At 42.4% G+C, this 23,678-nt stretch overlaps 1 protein-coding gene across 1 annotated transcript in view; it reads right to left on the bottom strand.

Moving 5' to 3' along the window:
* Nucleotides 1-999: 999 nt before the first annotated feature.
* Nucleotides 1,000-23,678, bottom strand: part of LOC136862466 (chymotrypsin) — a 62,394-nt gene continuing 39,715 nt past the window's right edge. The window contains exons 3-5 of the mRNA XM_067138884.2: nucleotides 15,320-15,412; nucleotides 8,235-8,374; nucleotides 1,000-1,442 (exon numbers count right to left, since the gene is read on the bottom strand). Coding sequence (XP_066994985.2) covers nucleotides 1,272-1,442; nucleotides 8,235-8,374; nucleotides 15,320-15,412 — 404 coding nt within the window. The 3' untranslated portion in view covers nucleotides 1,000-1,271. The remainder of the gene's footprint in view (nucleotides 1,443-8,234; nucleotides 8,375-15,319; nucleotides 15,413-23,678) is intronic.

Below are 23,678 nucleotides of genomic sequence, written 5' to 3'. Positions count from 1 at the left end.
ACTCCCCAGTTGTATCCCCCGACCAAGAGTCTGAAGCTCCAGGACACTGCCCTTGAGGCGGTAGAGGTGGGATCCCTCGCTAAGTCCGAGGGAAAAACCGAACCTGGAGGGTAAACAGATGATGATGATGATGATCTTTAAATCGTTAGAAACTGAGTCTAACCATCGTCGTCTTGGTCTCCCACTACTTCTCTTACCCTTCATAACAGAGTCCATTATTCTCCTAGGTAACATATCCTCTTCCATTCGCCTCATATGACCCGAAGACCGAATCCTGTTTATGCGTACAGCTTCATCCATCGAGTTCATTCCTAACTTAGCCTTTATCTCCTCATTCCGAGTACCTTCCTGCCATTGTTCCTGCCAGATTTTACCAGCAATCATTCTCACTACTTTCATGTCTGTTACTTCTAACTTATGAATAAGATATCCTGAGTCCACCCAGCTTTCACTACCGTAAAGCAAAGCAAATCCGCTTCTGTGGTGTAGTGGTTAGCGTGATTAGCTGCCACCCCCGGAGGTCCGGGTTCGATTCCCGGCTCTGCCACGAAATTTGAAAAGTGGTACGAGGGCTGGAACGGGGTCCACTCAGCCTCGGGAGGTCAACTGAGTAGAGGTGGGTTCGATTCCCACCTCAGCCATCCTGGAAGTGGTTTTCCGTGGTTTCCCACTTCTCCTCCAGGCGAATGCCGGGATGGTACCTAACTTAAGGCCACGGCCGCTTCATTCCCTCTTCCTTGCCTATCCCTTCCAATCTTCCCATCTCTCCTCAAGGCCCCTGTTCAGCATAGCAGGTGAGGCCGCCTGGGCGAGGTACTGGTCATACTCCCCAGTTGTATCCCCCGACCAAGAGTCTGAAGCTGCAGGACACTGCCCTTGAGGCGGTAGAGGTGGGATCCCTCGCTAAGTCCGAGGGAAAAACCGAACCTGGAGGGTAAACAGATGATGATGATGATGATGATGATGATGAAAGCAAAGCAAAGCATTTATTAATCAATATTTATTAATTTAATTTTTATTTTTTTATTCATTCATCAACTCACCTGTGGAGAAAGATTTCAGTGGCAACATATTTATACTCTTAAGATTTTAGAAATGGCGTTACGGTATGCAGGGTTAATGGTACAACAAAACGTTCGATCGGGAAATTGAAAGATTTAAAAATCATTCACGATTTCGTATTCTGCAATTCTTCGGGAAGCCAATAACGACCTCCTTCGAAACAGTAAGTGAAGGTAACTTCCTTGGAATATGACTTGTAATTGTATATTCTAATCGACGTTGACGCCGGTGTTAGCCTCCAGCCAATCAAGATAGGCTGATAATCGCGTGAACGATGACACACTGTTGTTGGAACATACTGTGTTCAAACGATGGCTCATGATGCCCACTTGTTTCCAGATGCCGTTGCGGGCGATAACCAATGGAGCTCCTTCATCACCCTGAAAATATATATATCACATATGTTTAACAAATCGGTAACACATGAAATTTCACAGTCATATCAAGTAACCTCTAATATAGACTAAAACTCTTATGTTGGGCCACATGTTCATCCACCACAATGATATTACCATAAAGTATACAATGATATGTTAAGGGGCTACTGTGACACTACACTCCAATGCACGTACGGAACACAACAGTGCTTGCTAAGAGCACTGGTTTTTATGATACTCTGCTTTGACACTTTCCCCTGCAATTCTTCAGTCATTCACACGCTTTGTTTTGTAGTAGTATTCTTTGCTAAACACTTCGAATGTACAATGGTGTACCATTGTGTTCTGCACGTATAGGCTCCGGTAAAGAAGTAGGGGACTGGAAATAATAATAACATTGCATTGAAAATTACTCACTTGTGTTCAGGACTAGATCCCGAAATGTGGCATTCTTAGTGATTTTGTCGGTAATATTGGTAATAATTGCACATATTAAGCATAAAGATGTGTTCATGATAGCCATCTTTGTTTGTTTCCAGAGATGTTATGGAATAGACTGGTTACTTTGACATTGGAAAGCATAGTAGCATGGAAGTTACAATGCAAAGCATGGATGTTACATTAGAAAGCATGGATGTTACATTAGAAAGCATGGATGTTACAACACAAAGCATGGAAGTTACAATGCAAATATGTTATTGTCATGACAGAGGTTGGCCTGGATTTTGCAAAGATAGGTTAGAGCCACTAAATTATACTTTTTTCTTGCCGTGCGGGCAGTATGCGCCGCGGCGATAGTTTAGAGCCTCTCGAAGGGAGTGGGCCACTGTTCTCATGACAGAGCTTGGCCTGGATTTTGCAGATATGTTACAGCTACTAAATTATATTTTTTCTTGCCGTGCGGGCAGTATGTGCCGCGGCGATAGTTAAGAGCCTTTCTAAAGGAGTGTGGTCCCCTTATGACAGAGGTTGGCCTGAATTTGCAAAGATAAATTACAGCTACTAAATTAGAGGAGTTGTAACATCCATGCTTTATGTTGTAACATCCATGCTTCTCACCTATCTGAAATTCCTTGCTTTGTTGTAAAGTCAAAGTAACCAGTCTATACTATAACATCTCTGGAAACAAAGATGACTATCATAAATATATCCTCCTACTTCTTGTGTGCAATTATTACCAAAATTACGCACAAAATCACTAATAATGCTACATTTCGGGACCTAATAATATTCAAAATGGAGCCCTAAACACATGTGAGTAATTTTCAATGCAAAATCATTACTATTTCCAGTCCCCTACTTCTTTACCACTGCCCACGTATATTTGGCGTTGTATTCTCGAACCAAGCTGATTAGATTTTCCGCTATAAAACAGTATATTTTTGCCTTATTTATATTGTATGTTGTTAGGAGTAGATGCAGTGATATAATTTGACTATAGCCAGTAAATCAGAGATTTTAAGGTGGCTAAATAAACCTTTCGTCACAAAACGATGATGAAGTGTTGGGTACCTAAGATGCAAATGCATTGCGTATTAGCTTTGTAGTACGCATCAGTAGCGTAACGGTTAGCATTATTAGCTTACGTCCTCGGGGGCCCGGGTTCGATTCCCGGTACTGCCAGAAATTTAAGAATAGCAGCAGCGTTGGTATTTGGTTGAAATGGCACGTGCAGCACACTTCCATTGGGAGTGCGCCTGAAAAGAGCTGCACCACCTCGGGATGAGGACATAAGTTTACTTTTGTATTTATGATAAAGAAACATTGTAAATTAACGGGGTGTATTGGTATGGGTCAGCCTATGTGGTGTAGTGGTTAGCGTGATTAGCTGCCACCCCCGGAGGCGCGGATTCGATTCCCGGCTCTGACACGAAATTTGAAAAGTGGTGCGAAGGCTGGAACGGGGTGCACTCAACCTCGGAAGGTCAACTGAGTAGAGGTGGGTTCGATTCACACCTCAACCATCCTCGAAGTGGTTTTCCATGGTCTCTCACTTTTCCTCTAGGCAAATGCCGGAATGGTACCTAACTTATGGCCACGGCCGCTTCCTTCCCTCTTCCTTGCCTGTCTCTTCCAATCTTCCCATCCCTCCACAAGGCTTCTGTTCAGAATAGCAGGTGGGGCCCGACTGGGAGAGGTACTGGTCCTCATCCCCAGTTGTATCCCCTGACCCAAAGTCTCGCGCTCCAAGACACTACCCTTGAGGCGGTAGAGGTGGGATCCCTCGATGAGTCCGAGGAAAAAACCAATCCTGGAGGGTAAACAGATTAGGAAAAGAATAAGTATTGGTATGTTTATTATAACAAGAAGAAATGCAACACCTTATTTTATATAGTGCCATACATGAAACTACTATGGTCATCGGACGAGAAGTCACGTGCATGCGGGGCAAGGGGTACGGAGGGTAAGCATGGCTACTGCGCATGCGCCAATCTCAAGTCTCAAGACCTGATAGCAAACTTCGATTCTGTCCGCTGTGATTCTTGTCAACTAAGGAGCTGCTGTGAAATTTCAAATTGCTGGTGCGATTGCGCTTTAGTTACACATTTACTGTAAGTACTGTCCGACGCCTTGGCTGAATGGTCAGCGTACTGGCTTTCGGTTCAGAGGGTCCCGGGTTCGATTCCCGGCCGGGTCGGGGATTTTAACCTTCATTGGTTAATTCCAGTGGACCGGGGGCTGGGTGTTTGTGCTGTCCCAAAAATCCCTGCAACTCACCATCCTCCACCACAATAACACGCAGTTACCTACACATGGCAGATACCGCCCACCCTCATCGGAGGGTCTTCCTTACAAGGGCTGCTAGAAATAGCTACACGAAATTATTATTATTATGACTATAAGTACTGTATAATGAGCCGCTTAATAATGAACATGCATCTCAGCTCGCACTGTTCATCATGAGTCATGACTCATGAGTAATGTTTGTAGCTTAGTGTACCTCGTGTCGTACGCTCGTACCTACAAGCTGACGCGATTTCTCGTGAGACGCAGATAGTAACTGTGGTGCACAACGCGTGTACTCAAGTTAGAATTAAATGCGCATGTACTAAAGGGTAATTTTAACACCGTAAGAATATTATTTTCAGTTACTTACGGTGCTTACCCTGGGAACTACAACTGCTATACAAAGTAACAATAATTTTGTGTGGCTATCGCTAGTCTGGTGCAGCCTTTGTAAGGCAGACCCTCCGACGTAGGTGGGCGGCATCTGTCGTGTATTATTGTGGTGGAATGTAGCGTTATGTGTGGTGTAAGAATATTGGGAACAAAAAAGCATCCTTTCCGCGAGCCAAGGGAATTAACAATTTAATATTAAAATCCCAGACCCGATCGGAAATCGAACTGAGTTCCTTTAAATCAGGGGTTTCCAATTTCTAAGGGCTCGAGGGCCACATTGGAAACCTTAGGCATGATCGCGGGCTGCATTTTAATAATAGGCCATTTCCGTAAAATTTCGCAAATGTAACAGAGGTACCAGAATGAAATAATATGCATAGATCAATTAAAATGAAGGTTTAATAATTTACAATAGCGTAAATGAGTGGAATTAAAAATAAACACTATTATTCCCAGAACAATTTAATTTGGACGAAGTGCACCCAACAATATCAGTTCATTTGAATTAATATTTGACTAATCAAAAAAAAAGGGGGAAAACTGTACCTAAATACAAACTGAAATTAATGATGTAGTCAAAACAAAACCTAAAGAAGAAGAATTTAGTGGGAGTAGTGTGAAGGGAACAATGATATACAGTTGTAAGAGCCTAAAATCCAAACAATGTGCTTTCAGGAATATTTTCCTGAAAGTTTCTTCGAGTGTGCACCACTGTGTACCAGCCAGTACTACCAATGAGAGAAGAAATTAAACCGCTTCTTACACCAATGGCAATTAAAGTATTTCTTGGCATTCATTTCATGTTAGCAAACCAAACCAAACCAAACCCCTTGGCACAACAGCCCTTGAAGGGCCTTGGCCTGCCAAGCGACCGCTGCTCAGCGTGAAGGCCTGCAGATTACGAGGTGTCATGTGGTCAGCACCAAGAATCCTCTCGGCCGTTATTCTTTGCTTTCTAGACCGGGGCCGCTAACTCACCGTCAGATAGCTCCTCAAATCTAATGGACCTCGAACCAGCCCTCAGGTCCAGGTAAAAATCTCTGATCTGGCCGGGAATCGACCCCGGGGCCTCCGGGTAAGAGGCAGGCAAGCTACCCCTACACCACGGGGCCGGCCATTTCATGCTACTTTGCATGAAATTTACACAGTGTGGTTGGCATGGAGTTCAAGATTTGGTATGGATCCCATAGCCATTTGTATCATGGTTAAGACCTAGCACTGGCATTTGTGAGGGCTCATATTCCGCCCAAGTTCGGATTTTTAAAAAAATCAAAAATAATAGATGTCCGCCTCTGTGGTGTAGTGGTTAGCGTGATTAGCTGCCACCCCCGGAGGCCCGGGTTCGATTCCCGGCTCTGCCACGAAAATTTGAAAAGTGGTACGAGGGCTGGAACGGGGTACACTCAGCCTCGGGAGGTCAAATGAGTAGAGGTGGGTTCGATTCCCACCTCAGCCATCCTGGAAGTGGTTTTCCGTGGTTTCCCACTTCTCCTCCAGGCGAATGCCGGGATGGTACCTAACTTACGGCCACGGCCGCTTCCTTCCCTCTTCCTTACCTATCCCTTCCAATCTTCCCATCCCTCCACAAGGCCCCTGTTCAGCATAGCAGGTGAGGCCGCCTGGGCGAGGTACTGGTCATACTACCCAGTTGTATCTCCCGACCAAGAGTCTGAAGCTCCAGGACACTGCCCTTGAGGCGGTAGAGGTGGGATCCCTCGCTAAGTCCGAGGGAAAAACCGAACCTGGAGGGTAAACAGATGATGATGATGATGATGAAAAATAATAGATTTTGTGAATACTACAGGAAATAATATTAAAGAATGAATTAGTTATGACTTGGATCTACAAAGGGTATAAAAATAATACATTTTTGAAAGAGTTATGAAAATTGTTTGGGCATTTTCTTCACATTTCTTAAAATAAACTTTTTAGAGCCCTCGCGGGCCGCAAAATATGACTTCGGGGGCCGTCATTTGGAAACCCCTGCTCTAAACCAAAGGCTACTGCGCTGACCAATTAGCCAAGGAGCCGGACGCAAACAGCAGTGATGTTATGCAAATTCCAAATAATGGTTCAGACTGCCGAATGATAGACTATAATTAACAATAAGCATGCATTGTGATACAACATGTATTCCTTTCCCCAGAGGCTTTGTATTTGCGAAAGTGGAGCAGCCGCCACCAGGCTGAATCTGCCAGACTCCTCATTTACATCCCTCCGATCTTTTCGTGATCAACTATATATTGCACCTTTCCGCACCACTCTGGCGGTGATTATCATTTTAAGATGAAGTACAACTGGGCGAGCATCCAAATACTAATCAGAAAGAAAGAAAAGGAAGAGGTCCGAACTTTCGAAGATAAAGTTATGGGCAAAAAAAGGAAAAAGTTACAACGTCAAGGAAAGGGAAGACCCACTAGGCCTCGCATGAAGAGAACAAGAATTGGCGAAGAGAGGTTAGATAGGGAAGATGAAAATAAGGATACTGGTGCAAATAAGTAGAAGCAGTTCCATTCTCAGCTTGAGGCCCCGTGGTCGTCAACCACGCTCCCAAGTTGGGTGTTCATGGAATCACTTTTCAGCCACTTTTTTGACAGGTAGGGGATACCGTGGATGAATTCTACCGTCGTCACCCACGGGGGTCACCCCAGAAGTATTGGGTGTGTAAGGTCATGGTAGCCTTTAATTTACAGGTTTCATGGCACTTCCCTTCCTTTCACTAAGCCCTAATTCTTCGAAGGGCCGAAACATTTATTAACTGTATGTCCAGATTTTCCCTTAAATGATAATCACTGATCGAGTTGGTTACGCTGTTCGGGTTACGTAACTGTCAGTTTGCTTTCACGTTTAATGATTTTAGAACCAGCAATATTGACTTTTAAGGTACTTCCGTTGAACTGAAAATGAAGAAATATTTTTGAACAAATGTCAAGTAGTCTGTCCATAATTCCTACCTGTAATTATTTTAAGAAGATGAGATTATGAAATGGTAGATTATAACAATAACAGCACAGATTTCCAGGTTCATTGGGCAGAAAATTCGCTACGAGCTTGAAAATAAACCAAGGTTCTTTTGAATATTAGTTTCCGCTGAAACGTTGGATGCTAGGAACCCAATTCAACCATGACCTACGAGCCTGCAAAATGCCTTATATAGTCATTAATACAAAATATTGACCATAATGGCCAGTATTGGGTCCATATTGGCTTAAACAGAGAGGTGGATAATCCTCCTATGTATTAAAAAAGGTATTTACATTTCATATTTACGATATATGGAGATGACAAGATGGAATTAACTTCCATGCCACTATTCATCAATTTTTAATATGTCACATTGTACATGTCACAGTTTTAGTTTTCTTAGCGGGGGCCGCCCTGATTCATTAGGTCTTATTGTATTATACGAATTTTAACCTATTTAACTGGAGAAGAGAATGAACATATTCTCGAAACATGTACTATATTATATACTGTAAATGTGAACTGTAAATAAATTTTTAATACATAGAATTGACTAGGCGGATTATCAATCTCTCTATTTAGTATCATAAATCTAGTTGTGAAAGCCTTAGATTTTATGCCAGGGTTTACTGAATACCTCCCGAAAGCACCATGAAGGCAACTAATAGACCAAACCAAAAACTAATATCTACTTAAATTATTTGCACTTACATCACAAGGGCTGCGGTTATCATAGCCAACTGCACATAGTTCTGAATGGATGATACTGTCGTGACCATATTTCTGGTAGCATTCTGCGTTGGTAATAACATCCAGAACCGTATGGAGAAGAACTGCACTCGGATTGCCGTCTACAAAAAACGAGGGGAAAAAACCAAGGTAGAAGAAATAACCCAGTAACAATGTCCACCAGAAATAAATCAATAAATTAGTTTGTCTTTCATGTGTCGTGCTGTGTGTTATTATCGGGATTTACTTCACAGAAACTACTAATACAAATATCTGTAAATCAGTGGCTCTCAAAAATTACCTGTACTTTTATATCTAAAAGAAGAAAATATTGTCAAGCTTATTCCAAGTGTAATGTATAAAAATAACACCTTGCAAGTTGGCCGTGCTGTTAGGGGCGCGCAGCTGTGAGCTTGGATTCGAGAGATAGTGGGTTAGAATCCCACTGTCGGCAGCCCTAAAGGTGGTTTTCGTTGTTTCTCATTTCCACACCAGGAAAGTGCGGGGCCTGTACCTTAATAAAGACCACGGCCGCTTCCTACCCACTCCTAGCCCTTTCCTCTCTCATCGTCACCATAAGGTGTCGGTGGAACGTAAAGTCAGTCGTAAATATATATATAACACACACACACCCACACATATATATATATCAAACATAAAATAGCATAATATCGATTTGTCTTAACATGTATTGTACCCATAGGAACTTTGGAAAACGGGGCGAGTTAGCCATGCGGTTACGGGCGCGCAGCTGTGAGCTCGCATCCGGCAGATAGTGGGTTCGAACCGCACTGTCGACAGCCCTGAAGATGATTTTCCGTGATTTCCCACTTTCACATCAGGCAAATGGTGGGGCTCTACCTTAATTAAGGCCACGGCCGCTTCCTTCCCATTCCCTGGTCTTCCCTCTCCCATCGTCGCCACAAGACCTATCTGTGCCGATGCGACGTAAAATAAATACCCAAAAAAAACTTCAAAAAATTATACTGTGGATGAGTGATACCCAATGAAAGTGCTGCGACATTTCCAGATATCAGATAATCTACCTAATATGGCACTAGATTCGTGGGAATAAATGGAAAATTACTAGTTCTAGGTTTTCAGATGTCATATGTTCTTCTAATATATATTCTGCTGTTTTCATTTTGATAATCGAAAACAAATTTGATCTCCAACGCCAAATCCGAGAACGAAAATATCAACTGGGCAATTCAACAAAGGGAGATTGGCACATAATCATATGACCATTAAATTTTTAGGGTAGTAATTCCTCATCATCATCATCATCATCATCTGTTTACCCTCCAGGTTCGGTTTTTCCCTCGGACTTAGCGAGGGATCCCACCTCTACCGCCTCAAGGGCAGTGTCCTGGAGCTTCAGACTCTTGGTCGGGGGATACAACTGGGGAGTATGACCAGTACCTCGCCCAGGCGGCCTCACCTGCTATGCTGAACAGGGGCCTTGTGTAGGGATGGGAAGATTGGAAGGGATAGGCAAGGAAGAGGGAAGGAAGCGGCCGTGGCCTTAAGTTAGGTACCATCCCGGCATTCGCCTGGAGGAGAAGTGGGAAACCACGGAAAACCACTTCCAGGATGGCTGAGGTGGGAATCGAACCCACCTCTACTCAGTTGACCTCCCGAGGCTGAGCGGACCCCGTTCCAGCCCTCGTACCACTTTTCAAATTTCGTGGCAGAGCCGGGAATCGAACCCGGACCTCCGGGGGTGGCAGCTAATCACGCGAACCACTACACCACAGAGGCGGCCAGTAATTCCTCTCTGAATTTATTTATAACCACACAAGCTCCATAAGTGCATCAATGTGCTGTGCAACCCCTAAGTTTAAAAATTCTATGACAAACTGTTGAATTTTTTTATTTCCTACCATTCAAATATTTCTTAACACACAAGAAATGATTTGCCCCTGAAGAGGTCAAATACCTTGGGTCTAAAACTGCTGACTGCCAACTTATTGAAGAGGTGAATTCAAGAATTATTGCAAACTTGATGAAGTGATGAACGATAACTGGTGTCACCTGTGATCGCGGGTTGAAAAATCTCCGCAAATCGAACATCTGTCGCACCGTCGAATGCCACATCACACTTTATAGTAGCCTACTGAATGTTGCCGACTGCGAACGAAAGAGGCAGAGCCTTAACTAAGCGTCATGGAAATGCATGGCAATAGGTGGGGATTATAACTTAGTATGATTCACTGGCTGTATAATAGGGTAATAAAACCATACATGCCATACGATACTCTCAAATACAGAATAAGAATAATTTGCCCCTGAAGAGGTTAAATACTGTACTGTATCTTCTTCTTCTTAATCTGTTTATTGTCCAGGGTTGGCTTTTCCCTCGGACTTAGCGAGGGATCTCACCTCAACCGCCTCAAGGGCAGTGTCCTGGAGCTTCAGACATCGGATCGGGGGATACAACTGGGGAGAATGATCAGTACCTCGCCCAGGCGGCCTCACCTGCTATACTGAACAGGGGCCTTGGTGGGGGATGGGAAGATTAGAAGGGATAGACAAGGAAGAGGAAAGGAAGCGGCCGTGGCCTTAAGTTAGGTACTATGCCGGCATTCGCCTGGAGGAGAAGTGGGAAACCACGGAAAACCACTTCGAGGATGGCTGAGGTGGGGATCGAACACACCTCTACTCAGTTGACCTCCCGAGGCTGAGTGGACCCCGTTCCAGCCCTCGTACCACTTTTCAAATTTCGTGGCAGAGCCGGGAATCGAACCCGGACCTCCGGGGGTGGCAGCTAATCACACTAACCACTACACCACAGAGGCGGACACTGTACTGTATATTGGGTCTAACATTTGCTGACTACTGCCAACGTATTGGAGAGGTGAATGCAAGGATTAACGCAGACTGGATGAAGTAATGAATGATAACTGGTGTCGCCTGTGATCGCGGGTTGAAAAATCTCATCTGGGCAAGATTCAAAGAGTGGGTTGCCTGCCTATTACAGGAGCATTTAAAACAGCCCCAAATGCGGCGATGGAGGTGCTATTGAACCAGAATCAACTTGGTCAAAGGGAGGCTAGGGTAGCACTTCATGGAATGCAGCAGAGCTATAACTAATCATTCCGAGTTCGGTGACAGGAATATTTACCATAAAGGAAGTTGTAGGCAACCATTAAATATGCAGTATCTGCCTCTGTGGATCCGTGGTAGAGTGTCGGCCTCCGGATCCCAAGATAGCGGGTTCAAACCCCGCAGAGGTAGTCGGATTTTTGAAGGGCGGAAAAAAGTCCATTCGATACACCATGTCGTACGATGTCGGCATGTAAAAGATCTCTGGTGATACATTTGGTATTTACCCGACAAAATTCATTATTAAATCTCAGCTATAGACGCCCAAGAGAGATCCGGTTTACTCTGTCTCCCATCTAGTGGGCCTAGGGTAAAACGGAACGTCGAAATTGACGAGCAGACAGCCAGATGGCGTCAAATAGAAATGTCTGCACACGGTAGCTGAGGCCATACGATTATTATTATTATTATTATTATTATTATTATTATTATTATTATTATCATCATCATCATCATCTGTTTACCCTCCAGGTTCGGTTTTTCCCTCGGACTTTGCGAGGGATCCCACCTCTACCGCCTCAAGGGCAGTGTCCTGGAGCTTCAGACTCTTGGTCGGGGGATACAACTGGGGAGTATGACCAGTACCTCGCCCAGGCGGCCTCACCTGCTATGCTGAACAGGGGCCTTGTGGAGGGATGGGAAGATGGGAAGGGATAGGCAAGGAAGAGGGAAGGAAGCGGCCGTGGCCTTAAGTTAGGTACCATCCCGGCATTCGCCTGGAGGAGAAGTGGGAAACCACGGAAAACCACTTCCAGGATGGCTGAGGTGGGAATCGAACCCACCTCTACTCAGTTGACCTCCCGAGGCTGAGTGGACCCCGTTCCAGCCCTCGTACCACTTTTCAAATTTCGTGGCAGAGCCGGGAATCGAACCCGGGCCTCCGGGGGTGGCAGCTAATCACGCTAACCACTACACCACAGAGGCGGACATTATTATTATTATTATTATTATTATTATTATTATTATTATTATTATTATTATTATTATTATTATTATTATTATTATTATTAAAAATGCAGTCAGACTGCACAACCATAAAATATCAATTCAAGAATAAATTTAAGGCCATCATTGACCCAAATTACTGAAAGAAAGAACCTGCCCATCCTGAGGATTCCTTGGTCTGGTTTACGGACGGATCAAGAGCAGACTTGGGGGGAAGGTTCGGTGGTGTATGGAATCAGACCAAGAGGAACCATAAGCTTCTCCTTGGGCAGATATGCCACAGTAGTCCAAACTGAGAGTAGCAATCCTGCAGCGTGTATATGAAAATATAATAAGAGATTTTGTAAGCAAACAGATTCCTGTATTCTCAGACAGCCAAGCAGCATTCCCAAAGTGACTTCTAAACCGGTAGAAGAACGCCTCAACGCATTCCCGAACATTGAATAAAACAATTATGTCAATCTGTTGTGGATACTGGGTCACAAAGGCGTTGAGGGAAATTCAAAGCTGACGAACTTGTAGACAGGGATCAACATCATGCTTAATAGGACTATAACCAAGTCTTGTATTACATAAGTCATCGCGAGCTGGTGGAGGGACGAATAGCAGATAAGATGGAAAACCACAACAGGCATCAAACGTGGGAAACTATTTATCAAAGGACCATGCAAGGAAACATCTGAAGCACTGTTCAAGTGTAGTAGAATTGAGTTACGATTTATAGTAGCACTCTTCACAAATAGTGAATAATAATAATAATAATAATAATAATAATAATAATAATAATAATAATAATAATAATAATAATAATACATCCGGAGGCATACGAACGAACCTTCGTTATGAAGAAAGCCGTCATGGAAGCTAATTGTAAGATTATAATAGAAAGAGGGAAGAATTTTATAGCCTACATTTGTCAAACTATTCATTAAAAATTGGATCGCACCGGGAAAGACAAAACAGTTTTGTCAAATTTCCCTTTGGGAAAATCAAAGGATTACAAATGTCTTTCAATAAATGAAACTCAAATTCTTAACGATTTGTTTATTTTCATCTAACTAATCGTTTTCGAGAGACATGTATATGGAATTTGTGAGTCGACCAAGTGTAGGATTCAGGGCATCGTAAGGTGGAAGCTTGCTCAGGGCCTAGGAAACTAGCACGAATGGGTTCAGTAGGGTATAATGAGATGAAGCCTCTTTGATATATGACATAGGTCTCTCAGCCACGGCCATCCAGCAATACTTCACATCATCTCCTGCAAGATCACATCGTCCATCTGTACTCTAAAGTCCCTCTTTGATAATACGTCTCTCCGCCTTCCAGCAATACTTCACATCACAGCCTGCACGGTTGCTAGGTAACATCACGTCACACGTTTTTATCACCAGTTTCGTGACGCAAATTTTCAGATAACCCCCAACCATAAGACTTATTTATTTATGTAGAAATTGTTTCGTATAACAACGAGTATCTATTAAATGTAAAGAAAATAAACACTAATGTAAATATTGAACGGTAGGAGACGTGTTTGTTCGAGATATACCAGATGGCCCGCCAGCGCTCTACTTTCTACCTATAAGTGCCCCTAATGCACTAGTGATGAATGGGATGTCTAAAGCTGATTTTCGCAGGGGTTTTATTGCCTGCAGGTAAGTTACGTCAGAATACTAAGAGATAACAACCGGACGGCCGCTCGCTGCATGTTCCTCAGCGCTACCCGTCTAATGCGCCCTCTTGCGTTACTAAGCCTCGTTTTCGAACGCATATTAGTAGGCTGGTAAATGAAATGGCGTATGGCTTTCAGTGCCGGGAGTGTCCGAGGACAAATTCGACTCGCCAGATGCAGGTCTCTTGATTTGACTCCCGTAGGCGACCTGCGCGTCGTGATGATGAAATAGTGATGAAGACGACACATACGACACATACACCCAGCCCCAGCGCCAGCGAAATTAACCAATTATGGTTAAAATTCCCGACCTTGCCGGGAATCGAACACGGGACCCCTGTGACCAGCACGCTAACCATTTAGCCATGGAGCCGGACAGTAGGCTGGTATTTGGTACAGCAGCACTATCGTTGCTGCAACATACAGTACTGACCATGGCTGGTGTGTTCAGCAACGACGAATACACATTATTTTAGTCTTTGGAAAATCTGGTCGGAATGCATCCGAAGCTCGCAGACGGTATGCGCAGGAGTTTCCAAATAGCCACCTACCTTCCATACACGTATTTCATAGAACGGAGTTGCAATTAAGAGCTAGGGAATCGCTCAAGGCACATAGAAGCAACTTTTTGATAAGGGGAGTTAAGGACTGGAATAACTTACCAAGGGAGATGTTCAATAAATTTCCAATTACTTTGCAATCATTTAAGAAAAAGCTAGGAAAACAACAGATAGGGAATCTGCCACCTCGGTGACTGCCCTAAATGCAGATCAGGATTGATTGATTGATTGATTGATTGATTGATTGATTGATTGATTGATTGATTGATTGATTGATTGATTGATTGATTGGAGTGTCTGTTCATGCATAACGTAATGAGTGATTAATCATTATTTTCTGCATCCCCATTGGGAACGTGTATGGTAAAATGACTGCTCTTTGTTTCACATCCGAAATATACTGTAGCACCTCGCAGCGCTCCTTTGTAAACCAGCGATCAGGCATACCGTTCATCACTGGTGCATGCGGGACACTTATACGTAGAATGTACGAGGCTGGAGGGCATCCTGGTATATTACACTGTTTAATATCTAGGACTTATAAAATCTAATGACGTGTAAAATGGGTGTATTAACACTGCTTACATCTAATTAAAATGAAACAGGTGCAAATAATAACAATAAGTAATAACGATGATTATAAAATGCTTGTACCTAGACAATTTGGGTTACTATAAAGTAATATCTCTCCTCAGTTTTTGGTACGAGAAATGGAAGGAGGTATTCTATTCTATTCTATTCTATTCTATTCTATTCTATTCTATTCTATTCTATTATATTCTACTTACTGTCCTTGTAGAGACCCCAGCCACTTATGCTGGCTACATCGGAATCCAAGAGCAGATCTTTCCTTCTAGGTAGTTCTACGAGTTGGATGTGCTCTATAATATAAAATAAATAGCCATAGCAATATAAACATTTATTTTAATATCAATAGTGTACAAGATGATGTGCTTTTCACAAACAGATCATTTCATGTGAAACAAGTTGAAATGTCGCCTCTACGTCATTCAATATATTTGATGCTATAAAGGAAAAATACATACACATTTGCCTTCTAGAAATAAAATGAAAATTAATTATTGTTATCAGAATATTGAAGGTTTCTAAAACGGACATTCAGAGCATAATTTAAACCCGTATCCATTTTTAGACACAGCACCCGTGTTTGTCCGACAATATAGCTTAGTGTATAGTACCCACTCAGCTAAAAACATGAATTTCAGGAAAGTCCCCCAATCAAAGTAAACACTTAGCTACTCTATATCCGTGGGGAAAATTAACGATGTCTTTCTTCATTATGTGATACAGTCAGTGTGAGTGATCGCTCCAAAGCAATGCTATTTTTCACACTCATTAGCTTATCATTTGCCTTCACGAGACAAAGCGAACCTTAAATTCCAGTCGTCACCATCAAAGAAATATCTGACGCATGGTAAACAATCACGTGTTTTATCCACCAATCAGCGCATTAATTTCTCATAATATTCCCTCACATCATCCAGTATTGAAAATCGTTATACACTTAGTTTGTCATACACTACTTCGTATGAAAAATGATATCGAGTGAGTCAGCTAAGCAATACAAATTGGAGTGGTTTCTTGTAATGTCTTACCACTGAGCACAAAGAAATCGCTACTATAAACCAAATTTCACGCCAGAAATCTCCTTGTTCGACGGAATAACAGACTAGGTGATATACAATCAAGGCTATAATACTTAGCGTTATAAACAATGAGGGAAGACTCCGATTTCCTTGTAGAATTCCACACATACCGAGACGACAGAAACTTTATGATAGCATTTTTGCGGTCCATAAATTTTCCTGTCTTTCTGTCACCACTTCTTGCGCCTATGGGAATAGCTTGAATAAATAAAATGAGAACGAATCATGCACAGCCAAAAGCCCATTTCTGTTTAATTTAGGCAAGCTTCAGAAACATCAGAGCACCGTGTTACAACGCAAGAGTACAAGCCCACCAAGTGTATCAGGTTGAAACACAGATCAGTAGTAGAGATTTGAAGTCACATATACAAGTCCAAGCCATAGGAATGAGAGCTGCCTATTACTAGTTCTTGATGGATGCGGTACTTTTGCATCTGTCTCTTAGCACAGAGCAGGGTGCAGCTTCCACTAAAGTCCCAGTCTCATCCATGGCTCTGACAATATGGAAGCTGCTGAAATATGGGTGGTGCTGAATAACGACATTCAGAGCACGAACAATGTGTCTGAGTGTTATGAAAAGCGTTACTCATAGGGTCAATAGTGCTGCAATAGCACTTTCTGGCCCAGTGAGGAAAGCAATGGCAAACTACCTCACGCTTCACCTTGCTTAGTATGCCTCATTTTGCGATGCCGTCGGTTTTTGCGGTTTCCCTATAACCACACAATCTTTGTTTGTGCTATTTGAGGATCCAACCAGCCTCTGGGCTGGCAATCTAACAGACAGACAGAACGGAGAACAGAAAACAAATTTTGTTCAATATTTGAAACGAAGTAAGGTCCCAGTTTTCAGTGACTCTTTCTACCGTGATCTGATATACGTATTCAGGCACTTCAGTCTTTTTCAATCGTGAAATTACCAGACTTTCGCCCCAGTGTGGTAGCTGGAATTTAATTTTTGATATGAAAGCCAAAGTGATAGAAATGCATTCAACACCCCTAGTGCACCGTCTCTGCATTGTCCTGCAAAGATGCTTGCAGTGGTATCTTAACAGTGCACTACCCGTCAGCGTCTTGGAAAGGCATAGCAATTCAACTTACGAGCCCACTGTCGTATTGGGGTGAAGGAGTGGTTATTACGCGGGGTTAGAAAGTGAAGGATCCTTGATTCAAACAGCGCCAGAGACGTTTGTCTAAGGCTTGTGTAACATCGTATCATACACACATTTCGAAACGGGAACATGTACTGTAACGAGACTGTACTGTTGTAAATGAATGTCAGAATATTGATGTTCATAAAACGGAAGATTATAAACGATTGTTTCTACACGAGATAACTAATGATAAATGTACAGTGCATGTGCGACACATTTTCTAGTAACAAATAGAAAATTAATCTACATGTTGACTTCAATCTCTTGCACGTGCGTTTTGCGTGTTTCTATGATGTAAACTATCCAGCAACATCTGCAAAATGTCGCAGCCAACATGCTGATTAATCTCCTGTTTGTTTCTAGCAAACAGGAATGATGGTACGTGGCACTTGTACTGTAACATTATCATTAACTAGCATATCGTCGTTGCCGGGACGAAACCTCCTATGTGAAATATTTTAGCTTAGAACTTTAGCCGGTAAGGTTCTCTCATCTAAGGTGCAATATTGTGTGACAGTTGTCAAGGCATTCTCGCTCTTCATAAAGTATGTGCTGCGGGTCAGTATATCTCCAAAAGTATTATCACATAGGAGGTTTTGTCCCGGCAACGATGATATGTACCGTTCTTCGAACACGATTTGGTAATCGATTTTACGATTCCTTCCTAAATTTATGCGAAGTTATATGCCTGTACTCAAACGTTTAATACGACATGTTAAACTGATATTCTTCTACGAAAGCACGTGGTAGTAACGTGAAGTACGATAAAGCTGAACAAACTGGAGACAGAATGGGGTAGATCACAGATTTTATTGTACGATACAGCTCCTGGCCCGGAATTGTGCGTAATTCTCCCTATTTCTCTGTTACATATTGTTGTTCATCTGAAGCCGAGAGTGGCACTGTGGCTGAAGAATCGTGAAACCAGTCGTTGACGATAAACTCCGTCATTATGTGTTCTATCGAAGAGAGTAAAATGGCTCTTTAGTTAAACCATTTAACACGAATTGAAATGATATGACAGCCAGTAAAACAGTCCATTAATGATAACTGCCCTGTAATACTCCTATCGACAAGGAGCACATGAGAGAAACGTTTTTATAAATTGATTTCCATTAAGGCTAGTAGTTTTCCATTAAGGTTGGTCACGTATATTTTGTGGGAGGCTAAAATCACTGTTCCGACTTCCTATAAACCCCAAACCAATCCTGGATTTAGCAATAGTATTGCCCCTAATATCTACCTAAGTACAGGCAAAGTACAGACATACAGTTATAAGAACTCAACAAACGGATGAACAGACAAATCGACAGAAAAGCAAAAAAATAATGTCCGCTCGAAGTTAGACTGAAAAACGGTCCATTAATGATATCTCTCTTATTCGTATCGAAATGATGCACACGAGAAAAAAGTTTTAGAAATTGATTTCCATTAAGGCAGGTAGATTTCCATTAAGTTTGGTTGTGTATATTTTGTGGGAGTGCACAATTACGGTTTTCGGTTTCGTATAAATCCCCAGTCATTTCAGGGATTTAGAAACAATATTGATCCTGAATCCTACCCGAGGACAGCTGGATTCTAAATATGAAGTTAGGTATAAATATATCCAGTAGTTTTCAAGTTATCAGAACTCAGACAAAACAGACACCAAAGCTAAAAATTTGCAGATGGCCATTATTATACCTGAAACGGTCAACTGATTGAAAATGTCTCCAAAATAGTCAATATACACACACACGGTCGTTACGAGTTTATTTATATAGATTAAACAAATAATTATTTTTATCCTTTTATAAATCTCCCACATAATGCACATCAATATTCTGACATTCATTTAGGGGAGTCCGATGACTTGGCGTCTGCCTGAGACTCGTTCTCGCACAAAGCTCTCGCTTCGGTGATATCAACCATTACGATGCAGTGTTTCCCCTAGATATAATCTTTATAATAGGTGCACCGCCCTACCGTTTCTACAGACCGCCCGGCTAACATAACCTAGATATGTTCTATTTACTAATACATATTTGAGTAATTGTGTGCTACAAATTAAAACGTGTATACTGTAAAATTGTTTATTTAAATTGTTACGGAGTTATCCGTGGTAGTTAGAGGTGAAAGAAGGTGCTGGGATGAATAGGACTCAATCTACGAAATTAAAGTTAAATTTTAAAATTTAACAAGGTTATATTTTTCTTTTCAAGATCAAGAAATAACAAATATAACAGGTACACAGTAGCCTAACAACAAATCGAGAATGTTCAATTACAGTGTTACAGGATTTGGGCTCCGAGAGCCAGACACACAATTCTTGAGCAGTAAGCCCAACTTTACCCAAATACAAGATTCGACAAAGGGGCAGAAAACCCCAATCATGCCCAGGAGCACTTGCTCCCAATTACCTAATAAAGCCTCCTCGAGGCACACAAAATCAACTTTTAAGAAAGAGCAAACCCGCTCTCAAAATTCAAGCCTATCAAAGGCCACACCGAACTCCACCTTTAAGCTGTCCTCCAATTACAATAACACAGGGGTAAAAATACTCAACCTACTGAGGCCTATTCAGTGAAGAAACAGGACAATTACATGGCCTCCAAAAATACCAACTTGAGAGGAGGCGAAACTGCACTCCTAATACATTTTGTTTAAAACCTACTTGGCACTAGGCCGTTAATGCAAGGGCTAATCCCATACTAAATAGTTGACACGATAGGAAAACTTATTACATTTCGAAACGAAGAAAAATGGTTGAGAAAACGTAGTCACCTCAAGAACAATATGAAAGGGAGCTCGAGAGGGTAGGCACTCTCTATTGCAATTTGTAGTTTAAAGAGATAGAATTTATACAAAGAGTCTTTTACATTTTAAAGGAAAGTTACATGATAAAAGTTTCAAACCCGCCCCGAGGGTTAAACTGTTGAGCTAGCAAGAAAGAAGTTATAAGGCGGCCATTACCTGGTGGTTGAACTGCTGCCCGAAGAAAGAGGCGCTTCCCGCCCCCTGCTACATAATTTACACACTGATAGATGTTACTGAAGTGGCGCAGAGACCCGAAAATCAGCAGTTTATATACTCTCGCGGAACATTCGAGACCTTTCAGGAATGAGAACACCCGCCCACAAGCCTTTTATTGGACGACCAAAATATTACATGTCAGAAGTGAAGAAGAAAACCAGGATTGGTGGAAAATTAATTACAGAAATTACTCATTGGTCGAATTCAAAACTGGCGGAAAGTGAAGGGTTATACAGCCAACCTAAACAATGACTGAAAGAAATTTAACAAAGAACAAACTTATGAACACAAAATTTCTCCAAAAACACAGTTCTTTCACTTCGCACTAGGGTGCATAATTGTAGTCCTTCAGTAGTGCCATCTAGAAGAGAATGTTCACACTTCTTACTACAGGCAAAACAAAAATACATCGAAAACTACACCGTTCAGAACACTTCAAAATTTACAAGTAGGGACATCTTCTGAGAAACTAGAGAATTAACACTGTAGTTAAAGTTCATGCTTCCTCCAGTAGAGGAGTTTCAACTGGCGCAATGTTTGAATTAGCGGAGCGGAGGTGTACCGCCCGGTACATAAATTATAAATCATTATTGCAATATTGCATCAATTACAACTGATTTTAAATATTTAGCTTGACTATCATGTAGTGCAGGGCCTCTCAAACGCCCGAAATCTCGCACAAGCAAACCGAGGAGCGGAGGTTCTATGCACCGTGCATCGGTCCGACTCGGCTCGCTTCGGACCAGCGTTTAGTTTCGGGGCGACTCGGGTAGGCTCGGCTCAGCTCTGCTCGGATGGTGGAACTCTGTAGAGCAAGTGAGGAACAGGGTGACAGGCGGAGCGAGCGAGACAGCGCTACTGCTGTAAGATCAAGGAGTGGGGGTCCAGCACTCTGGTCAACCTAGCGTCGTCGTCTTTTGCACCTTGCGCCGTGCAGTGCGCCGTTGCATGCACTCTGACAGGCCTTGATGTAGTATCATCCATGCGAGCACTCGATTCCACATGACATCACAAACCCGTAAGGCAATTCACAGCAACCCAGTGGTATGCCCCGGTGTTACATGATTATGAACGCGCAGTAGAACACTAGAAGTTCAAAATATTCTGTTATGTCTTGTTCGTGATAATAACACTAAAATGTCCGACCCGTTGGCTGAACGGTCAGCGTACTGGCCTTCGGTTCAGAGGGTCCCGGTTTCGATTCCCGGCCGGGTCGGGGATTTTAACCTTAATTGGTTAATTCCAGTGGCACGGGGGCTGGGTGTATGTGTTGTCTTCATCATCATTTCATCCTCATCACGACGCGCAGGTCGCCTACGGGAGTCAAATAGAAAGACCTGCACCTGGCGAGCCGAACCCGTCCTGGGATATCCCGGCACTAAAAGCCATACAACATTTCATTTCATTTTTCATAACACTAAAATACTGCAGTTCAACTTTGCAGGTAATGTTTACCCGTTTAATATTATTGTTTATGTCCTCTGTGGATCAGCGGTAGAGTGTAGGCCTCCGTATCCCAGGACAGCGGGTTCAAATCTGCCAGAGGTAGACGGATTTTTGAAGGGCGGAAGAAAGTCCATTCCACACTCCATGTCTTACGATGTCGGCGAGTAAAAGATCTCTGGGGAAACATTTGCTGTGTGCCCTATATAATTCAGCCATAGACGCCCCAGAGAGGTTTGGTTTACTCTGCCATCTAGTAGTCCTAGAATAAAACAGAACGTCGAAACTGACGAGCAGATAGCCAGATGGGTCAAATTAAAACGTCTGCACACGGTAGCTGAGGCCATACGGTTATTATTATTATTATTATTATTATTATTATTATTATTATTATTATTATTATTATTATTATTATTTTATTATTATTATTTTACAAGTTGTTTTACGTCGCACCGACACAGATAGGTCTTATGGCGACGATAGGACAGGAAAGGGCTAAGAGTGGGAAGGAAGCGGTCGCGGCGCCTTAATAAGGTACAGCCGCACTTGCCTGGTGTGAAAATGGGAAACCACGGAAAACCATCTTCAGGGCTGCCGACAGTGTGGTTCGAACCCACTATCTCCCGAATACTGGATACTGGCCGCACTTAAGCGACTGCCGCTATCGATCTCATTATTATTATTATTATTATTATTATTATTATTATTATTATTATTATTATTATTGTTGTTACCGTGTTTTGGTGGTAGTTATGCATGAAAGAAGGTGCTGGGTGGTGAATAGGTCTCAAGCTACTAAAGTGAAATTAATTTTAAAATTTAACAAGGTTATATTTTCTTTGCAAAATTAGGTAACAACAAATAGAACAGGTACTTAGTAGCTGAAACACGATTGAAAAATACATTTACATAGGTACCCCGTTTGGGTCTTCAAAAGTCAGAAACATAATTCTTGAGCAAGGAGCCCAACCTTACAATGAACACCATACAACAAAGGGGCCGAAAACCCCCAAACATGCCAGAAACATTTGCTTCCAATTACACCCAAAAGCCTCCTGGAGGCAGAGACACAATTTTCAATAAAGGGCAACTTCCCCTTAAAATACAAGCCTATCATAGGCCACTCCAAACTCCACTTTTAAGCTGTCCTCCAAGGACGTATACACAGGGGTAAAATACCCAACCTACTGAGGTCTGTTAAATGACAGAAAGGTTAATACATGACCTCTAAAATACAATTTGAGAGGAGGCGAATTTGCACTCCTAATACACTTTGCTTAAGACCTACTTGGCACTAGGCCATTAATACAAGGGCTAATCCCATACTACAGAGGTGACTTAATAGCAATTTACATTACATTACGGAAGAATTGGTTGAGAAAAATAAGTTCACCTCAAGACGATGTGAGTGGGAGCTCGAGAGGGTTAAGCACTCTCTATCCCGATATGTCGTTTGAAAGCTAGAATAGATACCAGTAGTTTTTACATTTTAAAGGAAAGTTACATGGTGGAAGGCCTAGAACCCGCCCCGAAAGTTAAACTGCTGAGCTAGCAAAGAAAGAATTTATTAATCGGCCATTACCTGGTGTTGAACGGCTGGAGAAGAAAGAGGCGCTTCCCGCCCCCTGCTGTGTACTTAATACACTGAAAGATGGAACAGAAGTGGCCCGGAGACCCGAAAATCAGCAGTTTATATCCTCTCGCGGAAGGTTCTAGGCGTTAGGGGAAAGAAAACACCCTCCCACAAACTCTTTATTGGGTAGGACCCCGCAACAGATTCAAGTTGGGGGAAGATACACCAGATTGGTCAGAAATTAATAGAAGAAATTCGGGATTGGATACATTCATAACAAGGGGAAGAAAGGGGTAAATAT

The sequence above is a fragment of the Anabrus simplex genome, chromosome 1 (genome assembly GCF_040414725.1).
Source record: "Anabrus simplex isolate iqAnaSimp1 chromosome 1, ASM4041472v1, whole genome shotgun sequence".
Classification (NCBI taxonomy): Eukaryota; Metazoa; Arthropoda; class Insecta; order Orthoptera; family Tettigoniidae; genus Anabrus; species Anabrus simplex.
Note: the sequence above shows the minus strand (reverse complement) of the source record. Positions and strands in the feature narration are given on the sequence as shown.